Source organism: Fopius arisanus, unplaced genomic scaffold (genome assembly GCF_000806365.1).
Source record: "Fopius arisanus strain USDA-PBARC FA_bdor unplaced genomic scaffold, ASM80636v1 scaffold00061, whole genome shotgun sequence".
Lineage (NCBI taxonomy): Eukaryota > Metazoa > Arthropoda > Insecta > Hymenoptera > Braconidae > Fopius > Fopius arisanus.
In genome coordinates, this window is record NW_011887800.1 from 1 (window position 1) to 26150 (window position 26150).

General features: G+C 33.9%; 3 protein-coding genes and 2 long non-coding RNA genes across 5 annotated transcripts; 3 read left to right on the plus strand and 2 right to left on the minus strand.

The window, feature by feature from the left end:
• Nucleotides 1–482, minus strand: LOC105268769 (uncharacterized). The gene is made up of 3 exons (XR_892369.1): nucleotides 389–482; nucleotides 144–315; nucleotides 1–66 (listed from the first exon to the last, which is right to left on the minus strand). It is a non-coding gene; the product is annotated as an uncharacterized lncRNA (long non-coding RNA).
• Nucleotides 483–1528: 1046 nt separating this feature from the next.
• On the minus strand, nucleotides 1529–4429 carry LOC105268771 (tetra-peptide repeat homeobox protein 1). Its single transcript, XM_011308588.1, has 4 exons — nucleotides 4343–4429; nucleotides 3711–3919; nucleotides 3426–3615; nucleotides 1529–2088 (listed from the first exon to the last, which is right to left on the minus strand). The coding sequence occupies exons 1-4, from the start codon at nucleotides 4415–4417 to the stop codon at nucleotides 1603–1605; spliced, it is 960 nt and encodes a 319-aa protein (XP_011306890.1). The 5' UTR covers nucleotides 4418–4429; the 3' UTR covers nucleotides 1529–1602.
• LOC105268770 (uncharacterized) lies at nucleotides 2054–3229 on the plus strand. Its single transcript, XR_892370.1, has 2 exons — nucleotides 2054–2136; nucleotides 2972–3229. It is a non-coding gene; the product is annotated as an uncharacterized lncRNA (long non-coding RNA).
• Nucleotides 4430–8088: 3659 nt separating the features above from the next.
• LOC105268822 (pollen-specific leucine-rich repeat extensin-like protein 1) lies at nucleotides 8089–9480 on the plus strand. The gene is made up of 3 exons (XM_011308670.1): nucleotides 8089–8117; nucleotides 8208–8568; nucleotides 8866–9480. The coding sequence occupies exons 1-3, from the start codon at nucleotides 8103–8105 to the stop codon at nucleotides 9399–9401; spliced, it is 912 nt and encodes a 303-aa protein (XP_011306972.1). The 5' UTR covers nucleotides 8089–8102; the 3' UTR covers nucleotides 9402–9480.
• Nucleotides 9481–13753: 4273 nt separating this feature from the next.
• LOC105268823 (uncharacterized) lies at nucleotides 13754–25446 on the plus strand. The gene is made up of 16 exons (XM_011308671.1): nucleotides 13754–14094; nucleotides 14757–14914; nucleotides 15561–15763; nucleotides 15837–16039; nucleotides 16298–16556; nucleotides 16731–16942; nucleotides 17430–17656; nucleotides 18780–18994; nucleotides 20228–20337; nucleotides 21588–21745; nucleotides 22008–22210; nucleotides 22640–22842; nucleotides 23118–23376; nucleotides 23487–23698; nucleotides 23882–24108; nucleotides 24947–25446. Exons 1-16 carry the CDS (start codon nucleotides 13987–13989, stop codon nucleotides 25140–25142), a joined length of 3153 nt encoding a protein of 1050 aa, XP_011306973.1. The 5' UTR covers nucleotides 13754–13986; the 3' UTR covers nucleotides 25143–25446.
• The last annotated feature ends 704 nt before the right edge of the window (nucleotides 25447–26150 follow it).

Below are 26150 nucleotides of genomic sequence, written 5' to 3' on the forward strand. Positions count from 1 at the left end.
GGTCAAGAATTGTTCCAGGAATTCATCGACTTCTGTATCTCCCGATAAGAATTTCTCAGCTATTTTCTGGACACGAAGGAGAATCCAAATAAAAATCACAATTATCATTTGATAATTGTTTATATAATTGCTTAAATAATTACTTCCGATTCTTCTTCAATTTCCGCAGCAGCTCACAGCATTTCTTTCAGACAGTTCATGTAATGCTTTTTTATTCTCCTCGAGTTGGGGTTGCTTTGAATGATCAGAACTTCCTTTTCAGATTCCAATTCTTTAAACTAGGAAACCTCACGACAAAGTAAGTAAGTCGCATATCTAATAATAAGATAAGAAAATAATGAGACAACCGCCTTATTATCCATTTATTATCATCGATTAAATAATTCACCTGTTTTATGTCATTGACAGCTTCCTCGAATCTTCCATCATCGTTAAATATTTCCCCCAAATCAGTGTTGCTGAGGTGATTCAACATCGGCAATGCAGCTAGAATATCCATCGAAATTGATGAATTTATTATTAATTCATTATTATTTATTATTAATAAATGTCATGGTTCTTTTTTTATTCCAGGTTTTCAAATCATAACAATTAAAACAAACCCATCTATTAACTTAGTGGATTAGGCCTACAGGGGATACCACTTATAAAAAAACGCGTCAAGGACTCTACCTCTTGGGTGACGTGGAAAGAGTTTCACTTTAATTACTTGATTTATGAAAAAATAGGCAATACTGGGTAAGAGTCTCCCTTATTAAAATAATCATATACCCATTGTTCATTTATGCTTTTGTAGACAATTTTTATGCCATACCTTTTTTTTTCATGTCAATTTGAAAGAAAAAAAATCAAACGACTCTACTGGGATTCAAATGTAAACTGTAAACTGTAAATGTCTGAAGGTACTTGTCCCCTGTTTTGGTGTCGGCGACATCAAAGCTTGGCAATACCTACCTGTATCATACCTTAACACCTCCATTGCGTGTGGCGCCCTCCCTCTCTTGGGGTGCAGTACTTCGATGCCGCTGGGGTCACTCCAACCTCCAGAACTGAGCCTCTACTTTAATCAATCCTCTTTGGTTGGTACAATGGCGGCGCCAGAGTAATCGTTACAGTAAAAATAAATTCCAGGAAGTAATGGTAGATGGCGATGAGTTGTTGGAAATCCTTTCAAAATTAAAATTGATTAACAATTTTCAGAAAATCGAATTTTTTTATATTCCTGATAAAGTCTACAGATGAGTAATATAGATATATTTTCTAATTGTTACCAGATTGAATTTCATGGTTCCCAAGAAAATATAAATTGCTCTATTGTTTAACGAGTCCACAAATTTAGTATAAAAAACATCATTACAGCTCAGTCAATTAGAATTTTAAATCCATTCAAAGATGTCCATTATTCTTAGCGATTTTCATTTATTCATGTTCATTTAAACATAAAAAATAAGGAAAATAAATAAACTTCCTCGAATAAAAAAGCATCTCACATTTATTAATAAAACGAAAATATAAAAAACAGTATAGAATTTTATAAATCGTTCAGTCAAATTGAATATTCATATTCCCATGAATAATTACAATGTTAACTATTGTTTATGACTATTTTGGTGATTTTTTTTCCTCTTTGTTCTCTTCATGACTTCTCTTCCACTTGAGGAGAGGTGATTGCGCCAAGGGATCACTCAGAAGCGCCGGAGAAGGTGCATTCCAGGCAAAAATATCAGCTTGTGGTTGAGCACGAGGTAGGAGATTGTCCTCGATGATCGGGGCAAGGCCAGGGTCACGAATCTCCAAGAGACCTTCAGGTGGAGATACTTGTGCACCTTGACTGAGAGCGGCATTTATTGCCAGTGGTGAGAGGACTTGTAGAGGAAGGGATAGACCATTCTGTGGAGCCTGTGGTGCAGGTAGACTGATACTTGAAGCGGGAAGCAGACCATTCGGAGTCAATATAACTGGTACGGGAACTGGATATAGGACTCCTTGACGAACTGCTACGGGAACTGGATAGGGCTGTTGGACAGGAACTGCCACTGTCTGACGTACAGGGACTTGAACTGGACGATCTACTGGATAAGGAACCGGCTGAAATCGAATGGAAACTATTATTTTTTCTGCTGTCTATTCAAATGAGTAAGTGAGTCTGAAAGATGTTCCGTCGAAAATTTTTTTTTTGTCAAAATTCTTTTTTTTTCAGTTTTCAGACAAAATGTTGATTGGACTGACCCGAAAAAATATCTTTTATCATTATTTTATCTTAACTCCGTCATTATTTAAATACTCTCAAAATGTTATGATAAACAAAGGATTTTCCTGTTTTTCCCATATTTAGAAAAATTATAAACTTTGATTAAAAAATACAGGGGAATTATTGCCGGCGCAGAAACGTCGGGGGTCATTACGTAATGATAAAATGCAAAACAATATTTTTTCACGACAATCTGATTCATCAATTTCCGAGAAATCTACAGGAAACTTGACAATGAGAAAATAACGGCTATAATTCCGTGAATCGTAATGAATCGTTATGGAGATGTCAATTTTTCTCAGCTTTTCTGTGGCTCCAGTAGCCTTGCTAAAATATTGCAATTAAAAATTGCATATTTCAATTGACCGGTAGTTAATTATCCACAATTTATTGCGGTTTAATATTTGTCTTCTCAATTGTCGGTAATGAGTGCTTTCTCTGGAAAATAATAGAATCTCGGATTATATAAATAAATTTTCTAAATAATTCTTTTCGAGCTTCCCCCTTATGCGATTCGAGATAAGCTATCGATCATAAGAAGTCTAATTATTCAAGATTAAATAAAATAATTAAAACCCGACTTATAGGATATTTTCCTAAACGCAAAAAAATTTCCTTGACATTTGCTCCTCATATCCATCACCACTGCATATCAGAATAATTGTATAGAATTGATTATTCAACTCAAATTTCATCTCTGTTTACTGTGATTAATTGCAGGTAATTATCCGAGGGGCGAATTACTCGAGAAAAACTTTCATGGAGATGTTTTCCGAGAGAAACCTACCGACTTGATATAAAGTAATTTGACATTTCATCTCGGCGTTATTAATTTCCACGAATCGAGGAATTAATAACCCGTAATTATAATCATTTCCTGTGCAATTAATTCTCTTGGAAGTTTTTTCAGAGAATCCACTTTTATTTATAAATTTGCATTCGAATAAATCCAAGACAAATTGTCTAAAGACTACAGCAGAATCGAGTGAAATTTATTACGAAAATACTATTAAAGGATTTATTACTATTTTTTGTTTATATGTATTGCTTCTAAAATTACTTTTTGACTCTGAATTTGATTAATAAAAAATGGAGTCATGATTAAACCGACGGATTGCCGGAATAATGGAGTAACAAATTCATGAATCAATTTGTCATTTTCCTGTGTACTTACATGTGGTACAGCAATAGGTACAGCTTTATTAACCACTCGGTCTACAGGATACGGAATTAATTTCTCCACTTGAATAGGAATTCTCCTCTCCACAATGACAGCCCTTGGCACTGCCACAGGTTTTTCAATTACCGTATGTTTAGATATCACAAGTGGAGGAGACGATTGTGGTCCTCCCAAGCTAGCCCACCTGTCATTGAAATTACAATAAATTATCCACGATCTATGTGAAGTTGTGACATGTCTTGGTAGAAATTTCCAGTGCAATTCTATCGGTTTATTTACCCTGGGGCGGGCTGGAGTGTTTGGACTGTCTCTGGAGGACTTCTGATGGTTTTCCAAGTGGTTTCAGCGGGCCACGCTGTCAAGGTGTCAAAATCAGGTGGAGTCGGAAGACTGTTCCATCCAGGGGCTAGTGAGAAGACACTTCTCTTGAATTTAAAGTCCCTGGGATCTAAGGACAGGGCCGACCCCATGAAAATGAAAGATAACACCTGATGGGCAATAATTAATAATTCATTAATTATTTCGTAGTTTAGTATCTTATGGACTGCAAACATTTTTTTAATAGTGTTAAAAAATTAATAATGATCGGCGGCATTGAATAACAATAGGAGAATTTAATAACTAGTTGTTTTTTATTCACTGATTTCACTGAATATCAAAATAATTTCAAAAATAGAATTATTAAAGGATGAATAGTTTAAAATTGAAAATGACTGCGGACAGAATTTTTTAATGAGTCAAAATTTACGGAATGAATGACGCAGAGATAGACTATTGAAAGTGTTTTTTGTAATTAATTATTTGCAATTATGACGAGATTTTTTCAGAGCGATATTTCGATAGTGGAGTGACCGAATTGCGAATTGGAAAATTAATTATATTCACAGAACAAATGATAAATGAGCTCTTACTAGGAGCCCCTTCATGTCGAGGGATTTTTCAGAACTGTTACTGTTTAATCGCTGATCAATCGCTCTTATATTCATCTAGTTTTCCACCGCATATGGACCCCTCGGATTCCACTCCCAATACCGATGGAAAAACTTGCCCCTATAAGTTTCCGGTCGATGAAAGTCTGAAAAAACATGACTTTTTCTGTCACCTGAGTAAACTTGTCGATCTTGTGGAGCTAGTAATTCTAAAACCAGACCCACTTCCGATTAAATTAATCCACATTCTTTTGAATTCTAGACCCGAGTTCAACGTCTCTCTCGAAATCATTGATGACATTCACCTTCGATCAGTAAAACGAGTAAATTGTGAGCAGAAAAAATCGCATGAAGTTGTCGCTACCATTCTGAGGAGTTTGCAACTCACAAGTTAACGAATGATAATTGAATTAAGATTATTACAGGAATTCAGTGCCAGCACAGACAATGACTCCACCATGAATTAATGAATCTACAGAACAATTATTTGGATTGCCTTCTGCCTAAAAAATTCATTAACAATTCTGGTTCTAATTGAGAGGTGCGGTATTTTTAAAAATTGATTCGTTTTCCTGAGTAAAAAAATGAATTTGAATCCTCTCGCACTTATTTCGAAATATTCTGAGCATTAAAAATCATCAATCATCAAATTTTCCAATAATAAACAATGAATGAAAGATGAATACATAAATAAAGATGTTAAAAATAAAATAGCATTGATTTAATTTAAAAAATTGGGGTAATAATCGAGTTTCACTTGAAATTCCATCAAATATTAACAAACAATTTTATTAATCCATTAATTAATTTATAAAAATACGTCAAATACAGTTATATGGAAATATTTAGTCTGATTAATGAAGAATACTAATTATCCTCGACCCAGAATTAATGATTATATCGTGACATGCAGATTATCCTGTGGATACTTGAGAAACGAGTAGATTTATCACTCATTATATATTAATATATTAATATATTAATGGGCAGATATTTGCGTCGGAAATTCCCTGAAACATCTCCCGACTTTTCAGAGAACAAACACACGATTCCCTCTAATTCCTCATTACTTCTGAGACTCAATTATTTACTCTCACTGAATGAAATAAAAATTGTCCTTGATTACTCACGGATATCGAGCATCTCCACCTGTGAATCACTAATCACCCGATCTACTTACCCACATTTTTATTATGCATATCCCATCGTCGATGAATTTCCGGTGAAAATAATTCGCGTATGTCACAATATAATTACCATATCAAAATAACTGACTCAGTCCTCCTCACGGAGTTATTACCGATATCTTCTCATTTTTTGTGTTTTTAAAATTAAATTTCCCAGAAACCGTGCATCAGATCGACATGAAAAAATTTTGCGTTATCACTTTCATTATTATTGAATAATTCACAAATTTTTATAATCGTGCGTCTATTTTTCCTATTTTTCAGTGAATTTTTTAATAAAACATTTCACACAATTAGAAATAAATATAGATTAGGGTACGGGAATCGTAATTAATCGCACTTTACGTTCATGCACTCCTTCATGAGGATTTTTAATATTATTTCCGGCTCAACTTCGGTCATAAAGGATTTTCCTGAAATCGTAAAATATGACTTCATGCGGAATTTATGTTCAGATTTTTCTGTGTGCATTTATTTCTCCTACCGCAACCTTGTCACTTCTTCAAGACATACGTTTGAAGTAAAATGGCTATTGAATGTCGTAAGAAAAAGGATTGATACCAGAAAATAAAAATAAAATGAAGTTCCGCAGATGGAGAATCAATGAGATTATAATTCAAGTCACAATTGCCATGGAACTTCCAGGATAGAATAAATGAATGGGTACAAATCGCAAGAAAGTTGATCATTTCTCTATTTGCGTAGTCATCGCGATTCATGACTTGAAAAGAGAGAAAAAATCATCATCTTGAGGTACAGTATTTTTTCATTAACTTTCATTCGCCCATTTATTGTTCATATCATGCCGGATAACATTTCATATTCAATATCATTAACAAAAAATTATATATTAGATATAATCCCTAATTATTAATTAATAGAAAACGGATGCAATGATTTAATAATTAATTCTTTCATTTCAGTTGTTTTTCTATTTCAAAATCTCACGGAGAAAAATTTCTAGTCAAATTTCTCCGAAAGATTTTTCATCGAATTCAGCGAATTAGCTTTGAGAAAATTTATTTTAAAAATTTTTATATCCATTGATAATTCTGTGTGAAATATTCATTTCATTTCTTTCTCAATGATTTATCTTCAAATGCCTGAAAAAAATAGAATAAACCGTGATTTTAGAGTAATAAAAAAGATTTCTATTTTCAAATTTAAAGTTTTATTTTACAATTGTATATTTCCATATTGCATGAAATGTAATCGCGGGGAGTTATGGAGTAATAATGATTTTTGAAAAGGATGATGACCTTTGCATAATAATTATCATAATTTTTTTTTCTAGTGTGATTTTTCTTTCGTCTCGTAAAATCGGGGCCACAATACCATTTATTTCCGCGTAAAGTCGTCTATAGAACCTGGACTTTCCTGACTTTCATTTTCTAACACTCTTTCTCCTACTACCAAGTGCAACTATTCTATGGCAGCAACGTGAGATTAATTATTCATTGTCCTGTGACGCCCAGCGTGTCTGCATAATCATTCATATGGACTTACACTTGCACATGTAGGTATAGTAACAAGACAAATGTGACCAGGAAAATCTATTAAATGTATATTTACTCCACAGACTTGTTATTGCTCTTATCGATTTTCAATTAAAGTAGTTGAAAAAAAAGGAAATTCAGGGTTCTTCTCCGAAAGTATGGAAATCAGGCCGAAGGATAAACTAATTAATTAATTATCCTTAATGCCGAAAAATTTTCCATGACAATCTTTTCATCTCCAGCAGTTTTAAGTATTTTTTGAAATCAATTTGTTCAAAATGGAAAAAAAATTGTCCATTTTCTTGGAATAATTTTCATTATATTTATGTTTATATTTTGATTATTAATTTTAATTCTACGATTTTTAATTCAATTTTAATTGAAAACGGTCATTGATCACGAAAACTCAAGGAACTTGTTTTTCATGTTAAATGATAATTGTTTTTTAAATAAACACTTGAATTTTGAATAGACTGAAAATTCTGAGAAATTATCGCTTGCATTTTCGACTCTCACAATTTTTTCATTGTAAAAATTTCGTCGTTGTAAAAATTTCAAAGATAATTTTCCAATAGTCCATTTCAACTTAACAAACCCTCGGCTCATTCAATTCCAGAGGATATCCCACTTATTTCTCTTCACCCGGCATAGACCTATCAATATCGAGCAATCAATGCCATCCCCCAATTAATTTCTCTCCGAAGTCCATCTGAATATTCAATCAACTGACTCCCCTATCGAAAACTTTCTCTCTCTTCAATTAAATTGCAAAAATTCTGATTACGATCGCATTCTTATAACTAGTTTGGTAATGAATATGTAAGATGGCTTATCGCATCAGCTGAGGAAGGCTGGCCGACACCCAGGATTAGAAAGAACGAAAGTTCCTAGATGGTGAACGAAAATATAACGAGTGTGAATGAAGAGAGATATCGATTCCATCGGAATCAGCGATTGTTCGATGCGACCACCTGATGTCCTATAAATACTTATGGGGGTCAGCAGTGGATTCAGTATGTATTGAGCTGTCAAGGTGATCATTCGGAAAAATCGATAACAATGAAGATACTTGTGGTACATTGAATTGCAATTTCACCTTATTTCAAAATTACTCATCATCATTCAAATAATTAATATAGTTAGTGTTTATTATTTCATGTGAAGGTTGTAACGTCAGTACTGGTGTTGGCATCAGCAATCAGGGTAGACTCCAAGGTAAAAAAGATCAAAGGGATTAAAGCTACAAGGAGACAAGATAATGGACTTCTTCGATTAAGCTATGGATTACCGCAAGAGCAGTCGCAAATTTATGGACCTCCACCGGAATCTCATCCCGTTCAGGAGAATCCTGCACCGGATAATCAACATCTACTGCCGCAGGATCATCGTCAGCAATGGATACCGCAAGAGCAGCATCATCATTTGGTACCTCAAGATAGCCTTCATCATCATCATCATCAGTTACCTCAGGATCATCAAGATGCCATACTGTTTCCTCATCTGCATCCCGTCGGTCATCCGATTCGTAAGTAATACTTCCCCTCGTTATAGTATTTGTGTTGCCTGTTTTATTTTGTCCGTCGATTGTGAATAATAATGCGACTGAAGGCCTTTGAACGATAGCCTTTTGCAATATATATATATATATTTTTTTTTATTCATTTTTTTTTTATCTAGAAATCATGAAATTCCTGTCGTTTTTGATTTGATAAATAAGTATGTGATTTTTATTAACAGCTTTAATTTGAATGAAATTGAACTCGATCCGAACTTCAGTTGAATTTCCACTCAGATGAATGATTTGATTTCTCGTTTTAATCAGCTGCAGTTCCAGTTCCACAACCAGTTCCAGTAGGAGTTCCTCAACCAATCCCAGTGGGATTCCCCCAACCAGTGCCAGTGGGAGTCCCCCAACCAGTGCCAGTGGGAGTCCCCCAACCAGTGCCAGTGGGAGTCCCCCAACCGGTTCCTGTCGCTGTTCCGGTGGTTCAGACAGTAACAAAGCCCGTAGCTGTTCCTTATCCCGTAGATAGACCGTATCCAGTGCCCGTTGACCGTCCGGTGGCGGTTCCAGTGGCCGTTCCAGTCCCTAAACCTTATCCAGTGCATGTGGAGAAGGTCGTGCACGTCGACAGACCTTATCCAGTTCCTGTGGAGAAGCATGTCCATGTTCCAGTGCATGTGGATCGACCTGTGCCTGTTCATGTCCTCAAACCTTATCCCGTTCATGTCGAAAAACTCGTCCCAGTCGACAGACCCTATCCCGTACATGTCGCTGTTCCTGTTCATGTTCCAAAACCCTATCCTGTTCCTGTGGCTATCCATTACAAGTCCCATCATCATCATGGCGGGTGGTAAGGACAGTTCCAATGGATTAATGGCATTATTTTGCGAATACGTTGAAATCATATTTGAATAACAAAAAGAATCAATTGAAATTTTCCATGGGGAAATTACGACAGAAAACGTAAATTACGATTTGGTTTTCGAAATTTATGTTTTTAATTCTTCTAACAGTTTAAATTTTCTCTTTTCTTGGTTGGACATATCTCAAGGAGTACATTTGCAAAATAATCAGGAAAAGTCATGAATTTCTCTCATTCCGTGTGTTCTCGTTTTTTAAAATGATTGAAAAAAATTCATGACCTCTGGTTTCTTGGCGATTTGGATAATTCCAAAGACTTAATATTACGGTAGTAATTATAAGACTGTATGTTACACGGATGAGTTATAAATTAAGTTGATAGTGAAATAAATATTTTTTATTTTCATACCAACAAATCTCGGCTGTACTTTCTACTTAACCGTAAACCTGAATTAAAAGATGAAAATCGAAGTATAAGTAAAGAGTTTAACTCGTCCCATGAATGCTCTAAAAAATCCGAGGGTTGAAAAATATTCGCATATTTCCAATTATTTCAGTTAGGTCAATTATTTATTCTTCATAAAACGGGAATTGCATTTCATTATATCATTTTCGTTATTTCCGATAAAAAGAATTAGTTAACAGAGAACTCCAATCCTCCAACAAGGACTAGTCTAAGTCCGGATAAAGGCAAAATCAACTTCGAGGTGTAATTGCAGTTTGGGATATCTATCTTCTCTAACTTCAAGTTTTTTACTGAGTTTATTTATAATTACAAATAAATAACAATATAGTGACAAACTTTAACACTTTATCATCTATTATTCCAGAAATAATTCGTGTTCCATGCAGTTCCACTTATCCATTAAAAAATTAGTAACAGCTTTGAAATAAAAAAGTAAGAGTAATCCCTGGTTCCTGGATTTTATTATGTAGAGGAATACTAACAATTGTAATATTCCCCAGTTAAAATGTCAATTACATGAGAATGAATAATACCGATAATCAATCATGATATTTCACACGAATTGCGTCGTTTAAAAGGAAAAGGCGAGGAGGACATTGTGTTTTGATGTAAACTTCAAACAGCCAATAAACACCGGCTTCGTGGCCTCAACCCCTGGACATAGCCTTGTCAATCAAAACGTCGAGGGTGAGAAAATTCCCACTGAGTTGTGACCGATTGAAAACCCCCACAAACCTCCCAATAGATTTTTATCAATTAACTCTAATATTTCAGATCTCGATGCACACCGGCGTAGAGTTGTCAATAATCCATAAAATTTCATTCAGCTTCAGGGAGGGGAAAAATAATCCTATTGGCACCAGAACAAAACCGTGGACTCTACACAGGCATTTAAGTTCATGGATTATTTAAGGGACGCCCTCGGTAACAGATGTTGGACTTGACACTACCGAGACCGACACCTCGGCTATACAACGTTAAAGGTGATAAGTTTTGATAAAAAAAATAAGCAAAACTATTTTACTATTCGTCGAGAGAAAAATTGTTAATCGAAATTTCACTGTCAAATGAAAAACTATTTTACCGCTCCTTACGTCACACGGGGGGAAAAACGCGAAGGTGACGACGAATTGAAAAAAATGTTAATAAATGTTAAAAAAAATTTTAATTGAAAGATGTCTTGATTCCGAGTGAAAGCTGTGAAGTTGTATTGTTTTATTTTCTAGTTTTCCTTGTTTGCGATTTTTATTTTCGTATATTGTTTGTCGTATTAGATTATTTTTGTTAATTCCGTCTAGTTTGTGTTTCATGCACCTGATATGTATATTCATGGTAATATCGTATTGAATAAAAAAAAGTTAGACCCTCGAACAAATAACAGTTTATATTCCAATTTCGCAAGTTTGATGTTCGCTGTCAGAACGAGAATTAGGGTAATTTTTATTTCCAAAGTGTTCCTGATTGTTTTCGAAGAAATTTTTCCCTCGGTGTTTATAATTCAGTAATTATTCATTTGCTAAGTGAAAACTGCAAATCCTGGAGAGAAGCCTGAAATAAATAAATTAATATGATAAAAGATTGTTTAAATATGGTAAAAGAATGTTTACATCTGTTCGACGGTCAATGACCTCGCGGCATTCATCCATTTTGAATTTATCTCTTATTCCAAACTTTTCCAATTTCTATTGAACAGTGAAATTCTGGGTTACCACAGCCTCTCGCTGAACTTTCCTATTGGCAAAGTTGAAAAGGAAAAAGGCTCACGAGGGGATGAACTTTCGATTTGACTTCTTTATTGGACTCCGGCTAAACACCTAGCGGAACATCCCGGTGTTTTGATTTATTCCACATCCGCGGATGTCTATTCCCAGAATCCACGGTCTTCCTCATCCTCATAATCCCCGTTCAACATCCATTATTAATTTAATAGTGAAGTGGTAAAATGTGGAATACCGATTTTTTACGACTCGTTGACTCATGGCACTCGATCAATTCATGTAGGTGAGCAATTTTAAAGGGTGCAATTTTAAAGCAATTACTTATTACATGATTAATTTCATTAAACTGTTCGAACAATTCCACGATGAATTTTTTATTTAGTTTTATTAATAACTTTTAGATTAAGATTGCAATAATTTTTCTGTGGCTTGTTCTCAAGTTTTGTGAATTTTTGGAGATCATTAAATAATTATAAAATGCGTGAATGGTTTATTTTTTTGCATCAATTTAATCCGCGATTTTCAAGAAATTATAAAGAAATCATTAAAAATGAGAAAATATCGGCAAATAACTCCTCGAACCCGATCAGAATTCAATTAGAATTCGATTCCTCGTTTATGAAAAGTACCTTCAGTAAAATGTATAATATTTCACGGAATTCCTCGCGGGGAATTTAACTATGCATGAAGTAAAATGAATATCATAAAATGTTATGGACTGACCACCGGTTCTTGTAACATTCACTGTCGATGGAAATAGAGATTCCAACTATCGCGGAAATTGCCAACTTGTTGAATATGGCGAGCAACGATTGACTGAATCTGATCAGATTCACATACTTGTTGAAGACCGAGAAGTTCTACTTGAACTCATAAACATAAATATTCAATTCAAAATAACATATCTCTCGTAATTCCAGAACAAAAAAGCGACCAAGACAGATTTTATCAACAATTGTTATCAGATTTATTTCTATAAAAAATTGCAGTACCACTAAAATCTGAATAACATAATTTCAATTAAATATTTCTCTCATGCCCATTCATTTGAAGTTATGGAAATTTTAAATATTCCAGGATTATCTTATCATGATTATTATTATCATTATTTCATAATTATTATATTGTTATTAATGTACTTTACCCCCATGAATATAAATTAATGAATTGGTGATATCTTATAATTTTTCAGGTTTTTTAATTCAAACTTTTTAATTTCAACCGAAACGATAAGAATTATTCAATAAAGCTTCGCCAAAAATTATAAATCTAGACGTACGACTAAGGAAATTTGTTTGACAATTAAATAATGATAAAATGAAGAACGGTATATTTTCGATAAATTATGAACAACGAGAAGATGAGTAGATATCGGCAATTGTTATTTAATGTTAAAAATTAATGCTTCTGGGTAAATTTAATATGGAGAATAATTTCAAACTCGAGTCATAAGGCGTAGGTCAAGCAGTACAGTATTTCTTTATTGAGTTTTAAGAAACTGCACTCCAATACAAGGGTCGATGCATAATGTGGATCTTGTCCTTGGCGGGTCAAGTACGGAATCATTTTGATAATGGGCCATTAAATGATTAAGATGGGAGGAGACAGTGAAAGAAAACAGTTCTTCAAACTTCCGGTAGTTTCCATAAAAGTTGATATTGACATCTGAATTTTTTACTGCATACACAATAAACTATTAACAAAGGATTAAACAAAATCTGGTGATATATACTTTTGATTTTGTGAACACATCGAGTGTTCTTGTCCCGATAAAAATTCCAGTAAATAAAAAAAACTTGTGGCTCGGTCCATCGAATTCACCGAATTCCATGAAAAAATTCAAATTTCATTATCATTGTGTAGCATAAATAGAATTATTTCTTTTTTAATGTCTGGGGTTAATTAATCACGTGATAATCGAATTGTATTGAAGAGGATAAATGCTGTTCGATTCTTCTGAGATCTAGGAATCTAGGAATACTTGTTAAACAATTAATATTTTATTTGAGGATATGTAATTTAGCAATTTAATGCACTTAACGTAATTTTTTCGCAAGTTGGACTGCGCAACTGCGAATGAGTTGGTCGAAAATCAAATTACATGTGTCTACTTGGTGGGGAATATGCAATATCGGTTCTGCGGAATAAAATTCATGGAGTCAGTTCGTTTTCACGGCCCAGCAATAGTAAATTATTATTCACTCAATTGTTACTAATCCCAAGAATTCCCTATTAATCCGAGAATCTCCAATTTCAGATAAACAGAAGAATCGCTGCAATATCGTTTTTAGATGAATAAAAGGAATAAGATTAATTAGTTAACTCAATTTTTTAAGTTTTACCTCATTTTATTTTTTTCAATAGTTTTTAATAATCGAATATTAAGGATTAAAAATGCAGCTTTGGTTGAAATTGGGGATAGCGGGGGGTTCTCTTTTTATGTTCGGTACACTTTTTGGATTTGCTATTTTTCCGCCATTTTTGAGAAGTCAACTGAAGAAGGTGAGGCTCATTAATTAAAGGAATAACTATAAGTGATTGCATTGTTTCAATCCCGGAGAAGCGGATTACGATTTTTTTATTGTTATCGTCAGATCATTAGAGTAATTATTCATTTAATTATCAAGTTCTCCAATTGTATGCAGCAATCATTACAACAATAAATGGGAAAAGAATTGGTACAAGTACAGGTTTTGATCTTCCGTTTTTATTTCACTCAATGACTCTAATTAGTTCTTGTGATTTCATAGAATTTAATTGAGTGCAAAGGCTTGTTTGAAGGAGCTAGGTGGAAATGACGAGGGGTTTTTGATTTGATAGGTTTATCATTCAAAATTGTGAGATATAAAAATTTTTTAAGACACGAAAAAATGGAAAATAAAATAACAATAGTCATCCTAATATAAAATTTCTCTTGGATTTGTTTATGTTAAATTTGCGGATTAAATTGTGGAACAGAATACCAGATAAGGATCGTCAATGTTAATTGACTTTGTGTGGATTCCAAATTTTGTAGTTAACATATTTTATTTAACAGGAGTTGTTGACATGTTTGAGTTTTACAATAATTTTATGACAATGGAATTTTTACTTGTGGGGATTATTATTATTTTCGGTGGAAAACATTAACATTATATTTCGTTGTTATGATTTATTGTTGCTAGCAAGTGACCTTGAAACCTGGAGGGGATATTCGAGAAATGTGGGAGGTTGTGCCCTTCAGCTTGGATTTCAGAATTTTCCTCTTCAATATCACAAATCCTGATGAGATCAAGACGGGAGCCAAACCCATCGTCAATGAAGTAGGCCCATTCTTCTACGAGTGAGTTGTAATAAAAATCCATTGGATTATCGTTATTATAAAAAACAAGTAGTTTTTGCGACTTTAGAAAAAAATTATTGCGATTTCGATTTCGATTTCGATTTCGATTTCGATTTCTGGGGAAATTGGTATATCTCGAAAAATATTTAATCGATTGATCTGAAATTTTGCTCTGATATTCTTCCATCTAATGCACGTTACTCCCCAAAATTTCGATTTTTTAGCTTGATTTTTCCTTTTTTTTATGAATTTTTTTCTTTTTGAAAATCGAACAAACTGATTTTTTCGACCGTTAAAATAAGTTAAAAATAATTTTGACACTTCCTGTCGAAATAAAATCTTCCTGGATTCTTAGATAGATATTTATAAGTAAAAGAGCGTATCTCCACGATATATCACCGTCGGCGTTTGAACACGCGATATATTGACAGATTAATTAATATCTCCCTAATCTCGATCAGAACTAGTTAAATTAGTACTCCATTTATTAGCCTATCAACAGAGGCCTCTGTTAATTCTAATAAATAATTCATTACTGGAAAGTCAGATGATTAATACTAAAGGCATGAACTCATATTGCTTGCAATTAATGGCACTGCAATATAAAATAGGCATTAAGTAATGAATATTGATTGCTCTCGTAAAGTGAGTACAAGGAGAAGGTCGACCTGGTCGACAATGACGAGGAGGACACGTGTGAATACAGTAATAAAGCGACATGGATGTTTGCCCCGGAGAAGAGTGGAGTAGGACTCTCTGAGGATACTGTCCTGACATTTCCTCACGTGATGATCCTGACCCTGATCCTGACAGTTGTCAGAGAAAAACCTGGAATGATGGGCCTTGCCGGTAGCTTTATTTATTATTATTTATTACTATTTATTATTAATACCCCAACGAAAAATCGTCAATTTAATTACAGCCAAAGCCGTGGATAGTATTTTCAAAAAGCCTGATTCAGTATTTGTCAGGGCAACAGTACGGGAAATTCTCTGGACAGGTTTACCAGTGGATTGCACGGTTCAAGACTTCCAGGGGAAAGCTGTTTGCTCATTGCTTGCTGAGAATGAAGGGGCATTCATTGTTGAAGGCCCTGGAAAATACAGATTTGCTCTTCTGGGGGCAGTAAGTCGACATTTTTTATTCTTCCTCTTACTTCGTACTATTTTAAATCCATTGAAAATAGAATTATTATTTTCGTAATTTTACTATTATAACTGAACATCGCGGAATCAAGAGTTTGATAAAATAATCAAAATCTCTCAACTTTTTTTTACAAAATAATTTTTGAAAAATTGTGCAATTAAAAATTATCACGAAACACTCGTCGTTTTAATCAATCATGTTCTTTATTTATTGATTAACTTAATTAATTATGAATAGAAAAATGGTACAGTGGTACCTGACAGATTGAAAGTAAGACGCGGTATCAAGAATTATCGACAAACCGGTGAAATGGTGTCATACAAAGGACTGGAAAGACAAACTGTTTGGTCGGATGATGGACCTTGCAATGCACTTCCTGGAACAGATTCCACTATTTTCCATCCCCTGCTCTACAAAGATGAGGATATCGTTTCATTTTCTCCAGATATGTGCCTCAGTCTGCCAGCGTACTATGTGAAACCTTCCAAAGTTAAAGGTCTGACTGCATTCGTAATTATTCATATTAATAATTTAAACCAATCAATTAATTTCTGACTATAGAATAAAATATTGACTACTAATATTGAAAAAAAAAACAATATATCTCTATCATGATCAATTGGTAATAATAATTATTGTTAGTGTAATGAATTGTTATCGGTTATTCCAGGTCTTAAAACTAATCACTACAACGCAGATTTCGGTGACATGAATAACGACGAGAACCTGAAGTGTTTGTGTACAGCCCCTGATCAATGTCTGAAGAAGGGATATATTGATCTCTTCCCCTGCCTCGGTGCCCCCATGGTTGCAAGTCTCCCACATTTCTACCTCGCTGATGAGTTTTACTTGAGCCAGGTCGATGGTCTTCACCCCAATAAGGTACGTGTCAGAGAACCCATGAAGAAATCCATAAGTAAATGATTTGTGACGCTCCGCTTTTCTTCGGTTTTTCGTATAATAATTCCTCTTTTTTTATCTGTATTACGTGATCATCTGAAAGCTCATTAAATAAGCTTCAAAGAAAATAGTGAATTGCGCAATTACCGCCAATTTTCATGGAGTTATCGCTTTTTGAACGTGAAAACATGATTTTTAGGATTTAATCATAAGTTATTGCCGATATCTTCTCATTTTTCAGGGTTTTTTAAAATAAATTTCGGAGAAACGCTTGATAAAAAACGTTTACTGTTTTTAAATTTTATTGTTAATCAATGTCTTACAAAAAAAAAACAACTTTTCAAATCGGAAATGAAAATGGAGTACTATTTCCTGGATTCTTCCAGCAGAATGAAATTGTTTGAAATTTTAGATCACGAGCGAGTCCATGAAATTTAATATCTTTATTTTTGTTCTTTATTGATTTCAGGAGGAACATCAGATATTTATCAATTTCGAACCGATGACAGCCACACCTGTAGAAGCAAGGAAGCGTTTACAATTTAATATGTTTATTCATCCAATCGAGAAGTTCAAACTGATGAAAACTTTCCCAGAGGCTCTCCTTCCATTATTCTGGGTGGAGGAAGGTCTTCTCCTGGGAGATGAATTTGTGAAGCAGCTGGCGATGGTTTTCACGATGATTAAAGTTGTCGGGTATGTTTCATTCATTATAAAATAGTCCGACTATTTCATCGATTGATTCACGTGGATACCACGGCAAGGCTTTCGCCTGAACGAAAAATTCTTATCGATCCGTACAAATTGTATTTATATCTAGAACCAAGACAACAACTCAGTGCAAGTATTTAAAGTACTTCAGTACTTGTCACAAGTACCGAATGGACTGAATATAAATGCATAATAAAATGCAGTGTTTTTTTTTAATGGCGTATATGGCGCGCTCCGCCCGCCTAATCTCACACGTGTGAGGTGTTATCATTTGGCATCTAAAAGCTCTACAAAAATTAGCCATATTTTTTTTTTGCCAATTCAATTCAATTCATAAATCGAGGAGGTATTCACTGAAATTTGAAAATTCGAAATTTTTGGAAAAGTATTAGGGGAGCATGAAAATCGAGGAGGTATTCACGGAAATTTGGAAATTCAAAATTTTGAAAAAAGTATCAGGGGAGCATGACAATCGAGCAGGTATTCACCGAAATTCGAAAATTCGAAATTTTGGGAAAAGTATCAGGGGAGCATGAAAATCGAGGAGGTATTCACTGAAATTTTAAAATTCGAAATTTTTGGAAAAGTATCAGGGGAGCATGAAAATCGAGGAGGTATTCACTGAAATTTGAAAATTCGAAATTTTTGAAAAAGTATCAGGGGAGCATGACAATCGAGCAGGTATTCACCGAAATTCGAAAATTCGAAATTTTTGGAAAAGTATCAGGGGAGCATGAAAATCGAGGAGGTATTCACTGAAATTTGAAAATTCGAAATTTTTGGAAAAGTATCAGGGGAGCATGAAAATCGAGGAGGTATTCACTGAAATTTGAAAATTCGAAATTTTAGGAAAAGTATCAGGGGAGCATGAAAATCGAGGGGGTATTCACTGAAATTTGAAAATTCGAAATTTTTGGAAAAGTATCAGGGGAGCATGAAAATCGAGGAAGTATTCACTGAAGTTGAAAAATTCGAAATTTTGAAAAAAGTATCAGGGGAGCATGAAAAATAGTTACTGGAACCACAAATAAACATGGGGATTGATGTATAATCTAGTTAACTAATTAATTATTTAGTCTGAAGCGCGGTCTTTTGTTGTTCATTCTAGGATTATGAAGTGGTTGATGATGTTTGGAGGTCTCGGATTGGCTGGTACCTCTGGTTTCCTGAAGTACAGAGATATGCAGTCCTCTGATAAGCTATCAGGAATCACGAAGGTTTCTCCCAAGACCACTGCGAATGCAACTGCACCTGACAGCACCGAGAAAAAGTGGCCTCTGAATGTCAATACATTGCAGGCACAAAGTGTCCCAGCCTTAGACGGTTAATTATCAAAAAACGAGAAAGAAAAATCAAGTGAAGTGTTAAAACGTAATTCTCCCATTCGAAATTGTTATTAACTGCACATGAATTTTGCAAAAATAGTTATTTTGGAAAGACATGTGAGTGTTCTGTGTATTTTGTTTGAATTTTTTCAGGCGAATTTTTCGATTGAAATTTTATTTCAAAAAGTTCGAGAGGTAATTAACTTTGGCAATCACTTTTACATGCATTGAAATCTCCCTGCACTTGGGTAAATTGATTATCTATTTATAATTATTTATCCTTCGAAGTTTTAATTAATAGTATTAATAGAGAACCGTTACCTTAGGTGAATACATCTGTATATATTATTTATGTATTTTGATGGATTTATTTGACAGCACGTTTATACAATTTTCATTTTAACGTAATTTTGCGCTCGTTTCAGATTTGATTACTATAATTTAATTAATTTATCTTAATTCAAGCCAGATCTGATAAATATAGACTTTCAACAAATAAGTGAGGTAAATGAATTGACAGAATCGTTTATATTAAATATGTATTAATGAATAGATGATTAAAAAATTTTGAATTTGTAAGAACATTATTGTTTTGGTAGTAATTGTCATGACAATTCTCAATCCCTAATTTTCATCCCGATATTTATTTATAGAGAATTGCGCACTCAGTTAATTGGTAATGATAATGATGAAATTAATCATGATTAATAAATAAATTGAAATATAAATTGCGATTTCCAAATCACAGACCGAAAAATTGCAATATTCAAAGATGAAAATACCTGAGGTATTTTAAAATTTAAGAAAAGGGATTAAAAAAATACAAGGGCAAGAACCTTTTTTTATTTTTACAAAAATAATTTCCGCGTTTCCCATTTTTTTCAATTTCGTTTCAATGCCATTTATTTAACATAATTTCTTCACTGTCTGACATGCGCAATTGCGGATGAGTTGGTCAAAAAAAAAATGACGTACTTCTGAAGTGGGGAATATGTAATATCGCTTCTGGAGAACGTAATCCTGAGAGTCAGTACGTTCTTACGGTCCAGCAACATTAACTCATCAGTCATTCTCCGCCGATTGCAATTATCAGCAATCAATTGGAAAATCTGAAGCCAAGGTCAACGTGAATACATTAAAACGATAATACAGATGAATAGATGAATGAGGAAGTTTTGCCATTTGATTTTGACCACGAAAACTGAACAATTTTAGTTGGAAAATTGAATAATAATGCAACGTTGGTTGAAGCTGGGGATAGCAGGATGCTGTCTCTTCATATTTGGGATTGTCTTCGGTTTCGTTATCTTCCCATTATTGGTGAAGAGCCAAGTGAAGGCGGTGAGTCAATTCGAAATCCGTAAAATAAATTTCATATGATAATAATCTGCTCGCAAATTCATCTTTCTTTATTAAATGAAATTAATTTCAAATTTCCTCATATGAGTGTTCGCCATGCCGATTTATTTATTTGCCGATACCGATTTATCGGTTTAAGATTAGAACTGTACTGGGAGCCTTCGGAAGTTTTAGGTTTTGTCAATAAATGTGTGGGAATGGTTTTTTATAAATAATTTGGGGATTATAATAATTTTAATGAATTTTGTTGATAATATTAATGTAGGGGATCCAGTCATAATTTATGAATAAAAAAAAGAAAAAAGATGAATAGGTTTTAGTGACCTATTACCTAACGTACTCATTATTTTTAATCCATCATTTAAACTTAGGACATCGTGTAGAGTGTAAAAAACGCATAAATATTTGGAAAAATTGATAATCATATTTAATTTTCGGTTGAAAGGAATTTCTAACCAAAATTTTATTACTGGGATTTTTGATGATTGCTGATTTGGAATAAAATTTGAAGATGAAGTTCCGTTATTCTAAATTGTTGTTTATAACAATGATAATGATTGTTGATTATTTTTCTCGGTGTGGTTTCATATTCATCTCCTACTGGAAACTTTTTTCATTTGAAAACAATTCAGTTTATGGAAATAGTTGGAAAGTTATTATTAACGAGTGAATTGTATACGACCTTGTTCTGATAGAATGATGTCGCATCAATTGCAAACTCATCATTTTTTATGAAAAACGCTGATTGTGCTCTAAAGTCTATATGCACTCAGGAAGTCCGTATTCATCTCAATTTTTTGCTGGTGTAACCACTACGATCTGTACATCCTCAACTAAGTCAATCGTTTTTCACAACTTGAACTTGGAAATAGCTCTTTTCAATATTGTTAATTGACTATTTTTTATCATACCTGCACTGTGCAGGTCGTTATTCATGTTTTACTTTGTAACAATTTACATTAATAGGTTTTGCATGACGGCATTAATGAAAATTATGGCACAAACCAGACAGGATAGTTTCTGGGGATGATAAAAAAATTTTATTTCTAACTGTTTATGCAAATTGGTCAACTCGATGTGAATATACATAATTTATTGAAAAAAATCCATTATACTCATTGATGTTATTTTTTATTCATTCCGTGAATAATTGTCTACGTGAAAATTTATTATAGAACTGAAAATAATTTTCATAATTATTGTGATCACCTCTTCCCTTTAATTGTTTCCAGCAAGTTAATTTAAAACCCGGAACAGAAATGCGAGAAATGTGGGAAAAAACGCCTTTCCCCATAGACTTCAGGATTTTCCTCTTTAATATTACAAATCCCGATGAAATCATAGCGGGCGCTAAACCAATCGTCAATGAAGTCGGTCCATTCTTCTACGAGTAAGTTATACTGAATTATCATAAATAAAATCACGAATAAAGTTATAAAATAACACTATGCTATCGATCGAGCGAATCCAAATAACTTGAAGAATATTTTTCGTAACAACTCTTCTTTTTTTATTTTTGCTTCAATTTTCTCAGCAGAAATATTTTTAAAAAATATTGAAATAAAAACCAAAATTTGAATCAACAATTTTCAACTCTGGAGAGAAATATAGTATATGATATATTCAGTAATAAATATATATTATTGATGAAGTGAATACAAGGAGAAGGTGGAGGTGACGGACGTTGAAAAGGATGACACCAGTGAATACAGTAATAAAATAACGTGGCAGTTTTCCCCTGAGAAAAGCGGAATGGGACTCTCTGAGGACACAGTCCTAACTTTTCCCCATGTGATGATCCTCAATATGATCCTCGCGGTGATGAGGGAGCAACCAGGGACAATAAGCTTTGCTAGTAAGTTCATTGACATCTTCATAAAATCTGCATTTGTAACTACTATCATAAACCTTTCTTGCTTGGGACCTATTCATTAAACTTCACACTTATTTATTTATTTCAATCATCAAGCAGTTATTCTCTCACTAATCAATGTCTTCTACAAATTTTTTAAATTGATAATTACTCTCCTCGAACTGCAATTCCGAAAATTATTTATTCATTGAAGAATGAATTGTGATTTTTTCATTTATTTTTTTCTTCGAAAACTGACGCAAATGTGTTTTTTTTATTGAATGATTGAGAAGTGGATTTTTACGAACAGTTTGATATAAAATTTCTAGGACTACCCGAAGTTTTGAATAATTTTTTCTTTAAGGATTGTAATATTTGAGAAATCTGTAGAAAAATCGATGTATTGTCAGACAATTCTTATCGTTATTCCAGCTAAAGCGGTCGACAGTATTTTTCACAAGCCGAATTCAGTGTTCATCAGAACTACAGTGAGGGAAATCCTCTGGACCGGATTACCACTTGATTGCACAGTACAAGACTTTCAGGGAAAATCGGCTTGCTTGCTTCTCGCTGAGAAAGAAGCAGCCTTCATTAAAGATGGCCCAGGAAAATACAGATTTGCCCTCTTCGGTGCGGTAAGTAAATTTAATTTACTTTCTTCTCTCATTACGTCATGATTTAATTCTACAAATAAAGCAGAATAATTTATCTATAAATCTATAAAAAATAAATAAAATTCACAGACCCTAAAATTTTCAAAATTCCTTCAACTTTGGAATTCAATTTTTCCAATACAAAATAGATCTACCCTATTCCAGTCATCTGCGCGCTTTTTTCCGCGTTACCACTCGAACTTTCATGAAAACTGTGTCTTCAGGGAATTCTTGACATTTTGAAAAATCTTTTTCAGAAAAATGCGACAACGGTAAAAGATAGAATAAAAGTCCGACGTGGTCTTCAGAATTATCTGCAAGTGGGGGAAATGGTAGAGTTCAAGGGCGAGAAAGTACAAGAGATTTGGGGCGAGGAAGGATCTTGCAACAATCTAACTGGAACAGATAGTAGTATCTTCCATCCACTTTTGTATGAAGATGAGGACATGATCTCGTTTTCTGTGGACATGTGTCTTACTGTGCCAGCACGCTATGTAAAACCCTCCAACGTCCAAGGTCAGGCTTACTTCTTTAATTTAATTGTTCATTATTGATTACAGATGAAAAATAGAAATAAAAAGAGAACCGGGAAATAATTATTAAATATTATTGCATACTGTTTTCAGGTGTTCCTACAAATCATTACGTGGCTGATTACGGTGACATGAATAAGGACGAGCACCTGAAATGTCTGTGTCCGGCTCCAGATAAATGTCTGAAGAAAGGGCTTATTGACCTTTTTCCTTGCATCGGTGCCCCGTTGGTTGCCAGTCTCCCACATTTGTACCTCGTTGATGATTTCTACTTGACTCAAGTCGATGGTCTCCACCCAGAGAAGGTACAGATTAACTATTGCATCGAGAAATAAATAATCAATTCAATACGAATTTCCCACATTTTCGGAACCGAAATATAAACACGAGAAATTCTCAAAATTTATCCATTTCCTCAAATTCTACTTTTTTTACTGTATTAAAATATTTCACCAAAATATTTCGTTGTCTATCTTTTTGAATTCCAGGAGGAGCACCAGATATTCATAAATTTAGAGCCGATGACAGGATCACCAGTAGAAGCGCGGAAACGCTTGCAATTCAACATGTTTATTCGTCCAGTGGAGAAGTTCCCATTGATGAAAACTTTCCCACAGGCACTTCTGCCATTATTTTGGGTGGAAGAGGGTCTTCTTCTAGGGGATAAATACGTGAATCAACTCAAGACAGTCTACACCCTGATCTCAATCGTCGGGTAAGTTCCCCTCATTCACAAGAACTCAGAACTCAATTTTTCTCACCTCGATAAAGTTACATCCTCATAATTCAATGAAAACAAAAAATGTGTATTTAAAATTTGAGTATCTCCAGTGCTTGAAGAACTCGGAAGTTGAAAATGGTATCATTATAAACCCCTGGAAGTTTTCGGTCACACTAGAAATACAGGATATAATGGGGAGTGGGGTTTTCAGGAGGACAAGTTTTTCGTCTGTATCTGGAGAAATGAAGGAGGAAAATGTGGCATTAGGGTGTGTTTGCTCGTTGAAATTTCCATAGCTATCTTCTAAGAGCATTTTCAACCTTCTACCGCCATATCTGCTTGAGATAATCGCGTGAATCTGGGGGAACAAGTGGGTTCTTACTCGACTGTATTTAAATGTGTTATTTCCGACAAAATGGACCATTAGGGGCAAAATCATCCATTCGAAAAAAATAAAATTTTATCTTCCTTCCTTGTTATTCTCTCTTCACTTTTTTTGAATTATATCTTCAAAAAAGGGGAGAGTGTAGTGATAAAACGAGTAATGCAGGGACTAAAGTGAGTAATTGTACTGAATAAATTTAATTGACAGAAGTATATTAATTTATCTGATGTGGATTTTTCATTTTATTATGTGTGGCAGAAAAGAGTGGAATTTTAGAAAAATTTTTAGAATAGTCTATTTCGCTTATTAAAGTTACCGATTTTAGCAAAATCCCATGACGATTTATCAAATCAGAATTTAGTTTAGATAGTAGAAGGAAAATGTGTAGAGATCGACGTAAATCATGTGTATTAGAGTAATGGTAATTGTTCTATGAATTTTTTCTAGGATAATCAAGTGGCTGCTGATATTGGGCGGCTTGGTGTTGATCGGTACTGCCGGTTACTTGAGGCGAAGAATTAAAAAAGGATCCAAAATTGATATCACGACAATATCTCCCCAATTCACGGCAACTGCACTAAACAGCATCGATAAAAAACAGTCAGATCTCAACACATCGCAAAGTGCACCTGCCGATAGCTGATAGGAATAAATTTACCGATCATTCTGCTCAATTCAATCACTGCTCAAATAATATTAAAGTAGACCTTTGAAAATCAATCATAATAAAATGAAATTGAAGAGTTACCTGATATTGTCCGCCATTTTGAACCTTAGAAAGGCGGCCGACAAAATGGCGAAGAACATCGGGTAAGGACTGATTTTTTCAAACGATATACATCTCCAAAAAGATCGCCCATGAGGAAAAAATCGTAATAAATGATTTGTATAAAGAATTCTGTAGTGAAATTGAAAAATAAAAATATTTTCACTATTCTCAGCCCTAATTATATCGTTATCAGTCACTCGGATGCTCAGAAACTTGAGAAGTATCACAATTCCCTCAACAAATTTACCCCGACTTCCAAATCATCATTATGCAATAAAAAACGAAATCAATCATCAATTCATATTATGGAAACGCCCCAAAAATGACGTCAACATTTTTGTTATGCGTATTCTGATACGGCGATAGTCTTTCTAATAAAAATATTGAGTATTTTCATACTATTTATTGTAATGAGTAAATTACGGTATTGAATGCTGTATTATACATCTTACGATAATGGATTAACTCTCGATACGCCTTCTTGACAGCTTTACGATCGGTTGGCTTTCGAGATTCGATTAGTCCAACTTCGTCGACTTTCTGCGCGACTATCTTGGAAACCAACTTTTTGTCAGGCATTATGCTAGAAAGTACATGCATTACAACCTCGATTTCCTCGTCAAATGGATTTTGTAACTCGAAATACACCGGGAGAAATTCACTAGAAAAATTCTAGCACTACCACTATAGATCAATCGCAGCCGATCGTCTAAGGAAATTCTAGTTGTTTCTCGTAAATTCGATAGATATTTCAATAAAAATAGTTGAATATTCGATTTCTTGGTAAATTTCTTCGAACATCAAAGAAGATGGCCGAAGATTGTCTTATCATTCCTTAACATATATTTTTGCAAATTTCTATTTATTAAATTTTTTTTTAGA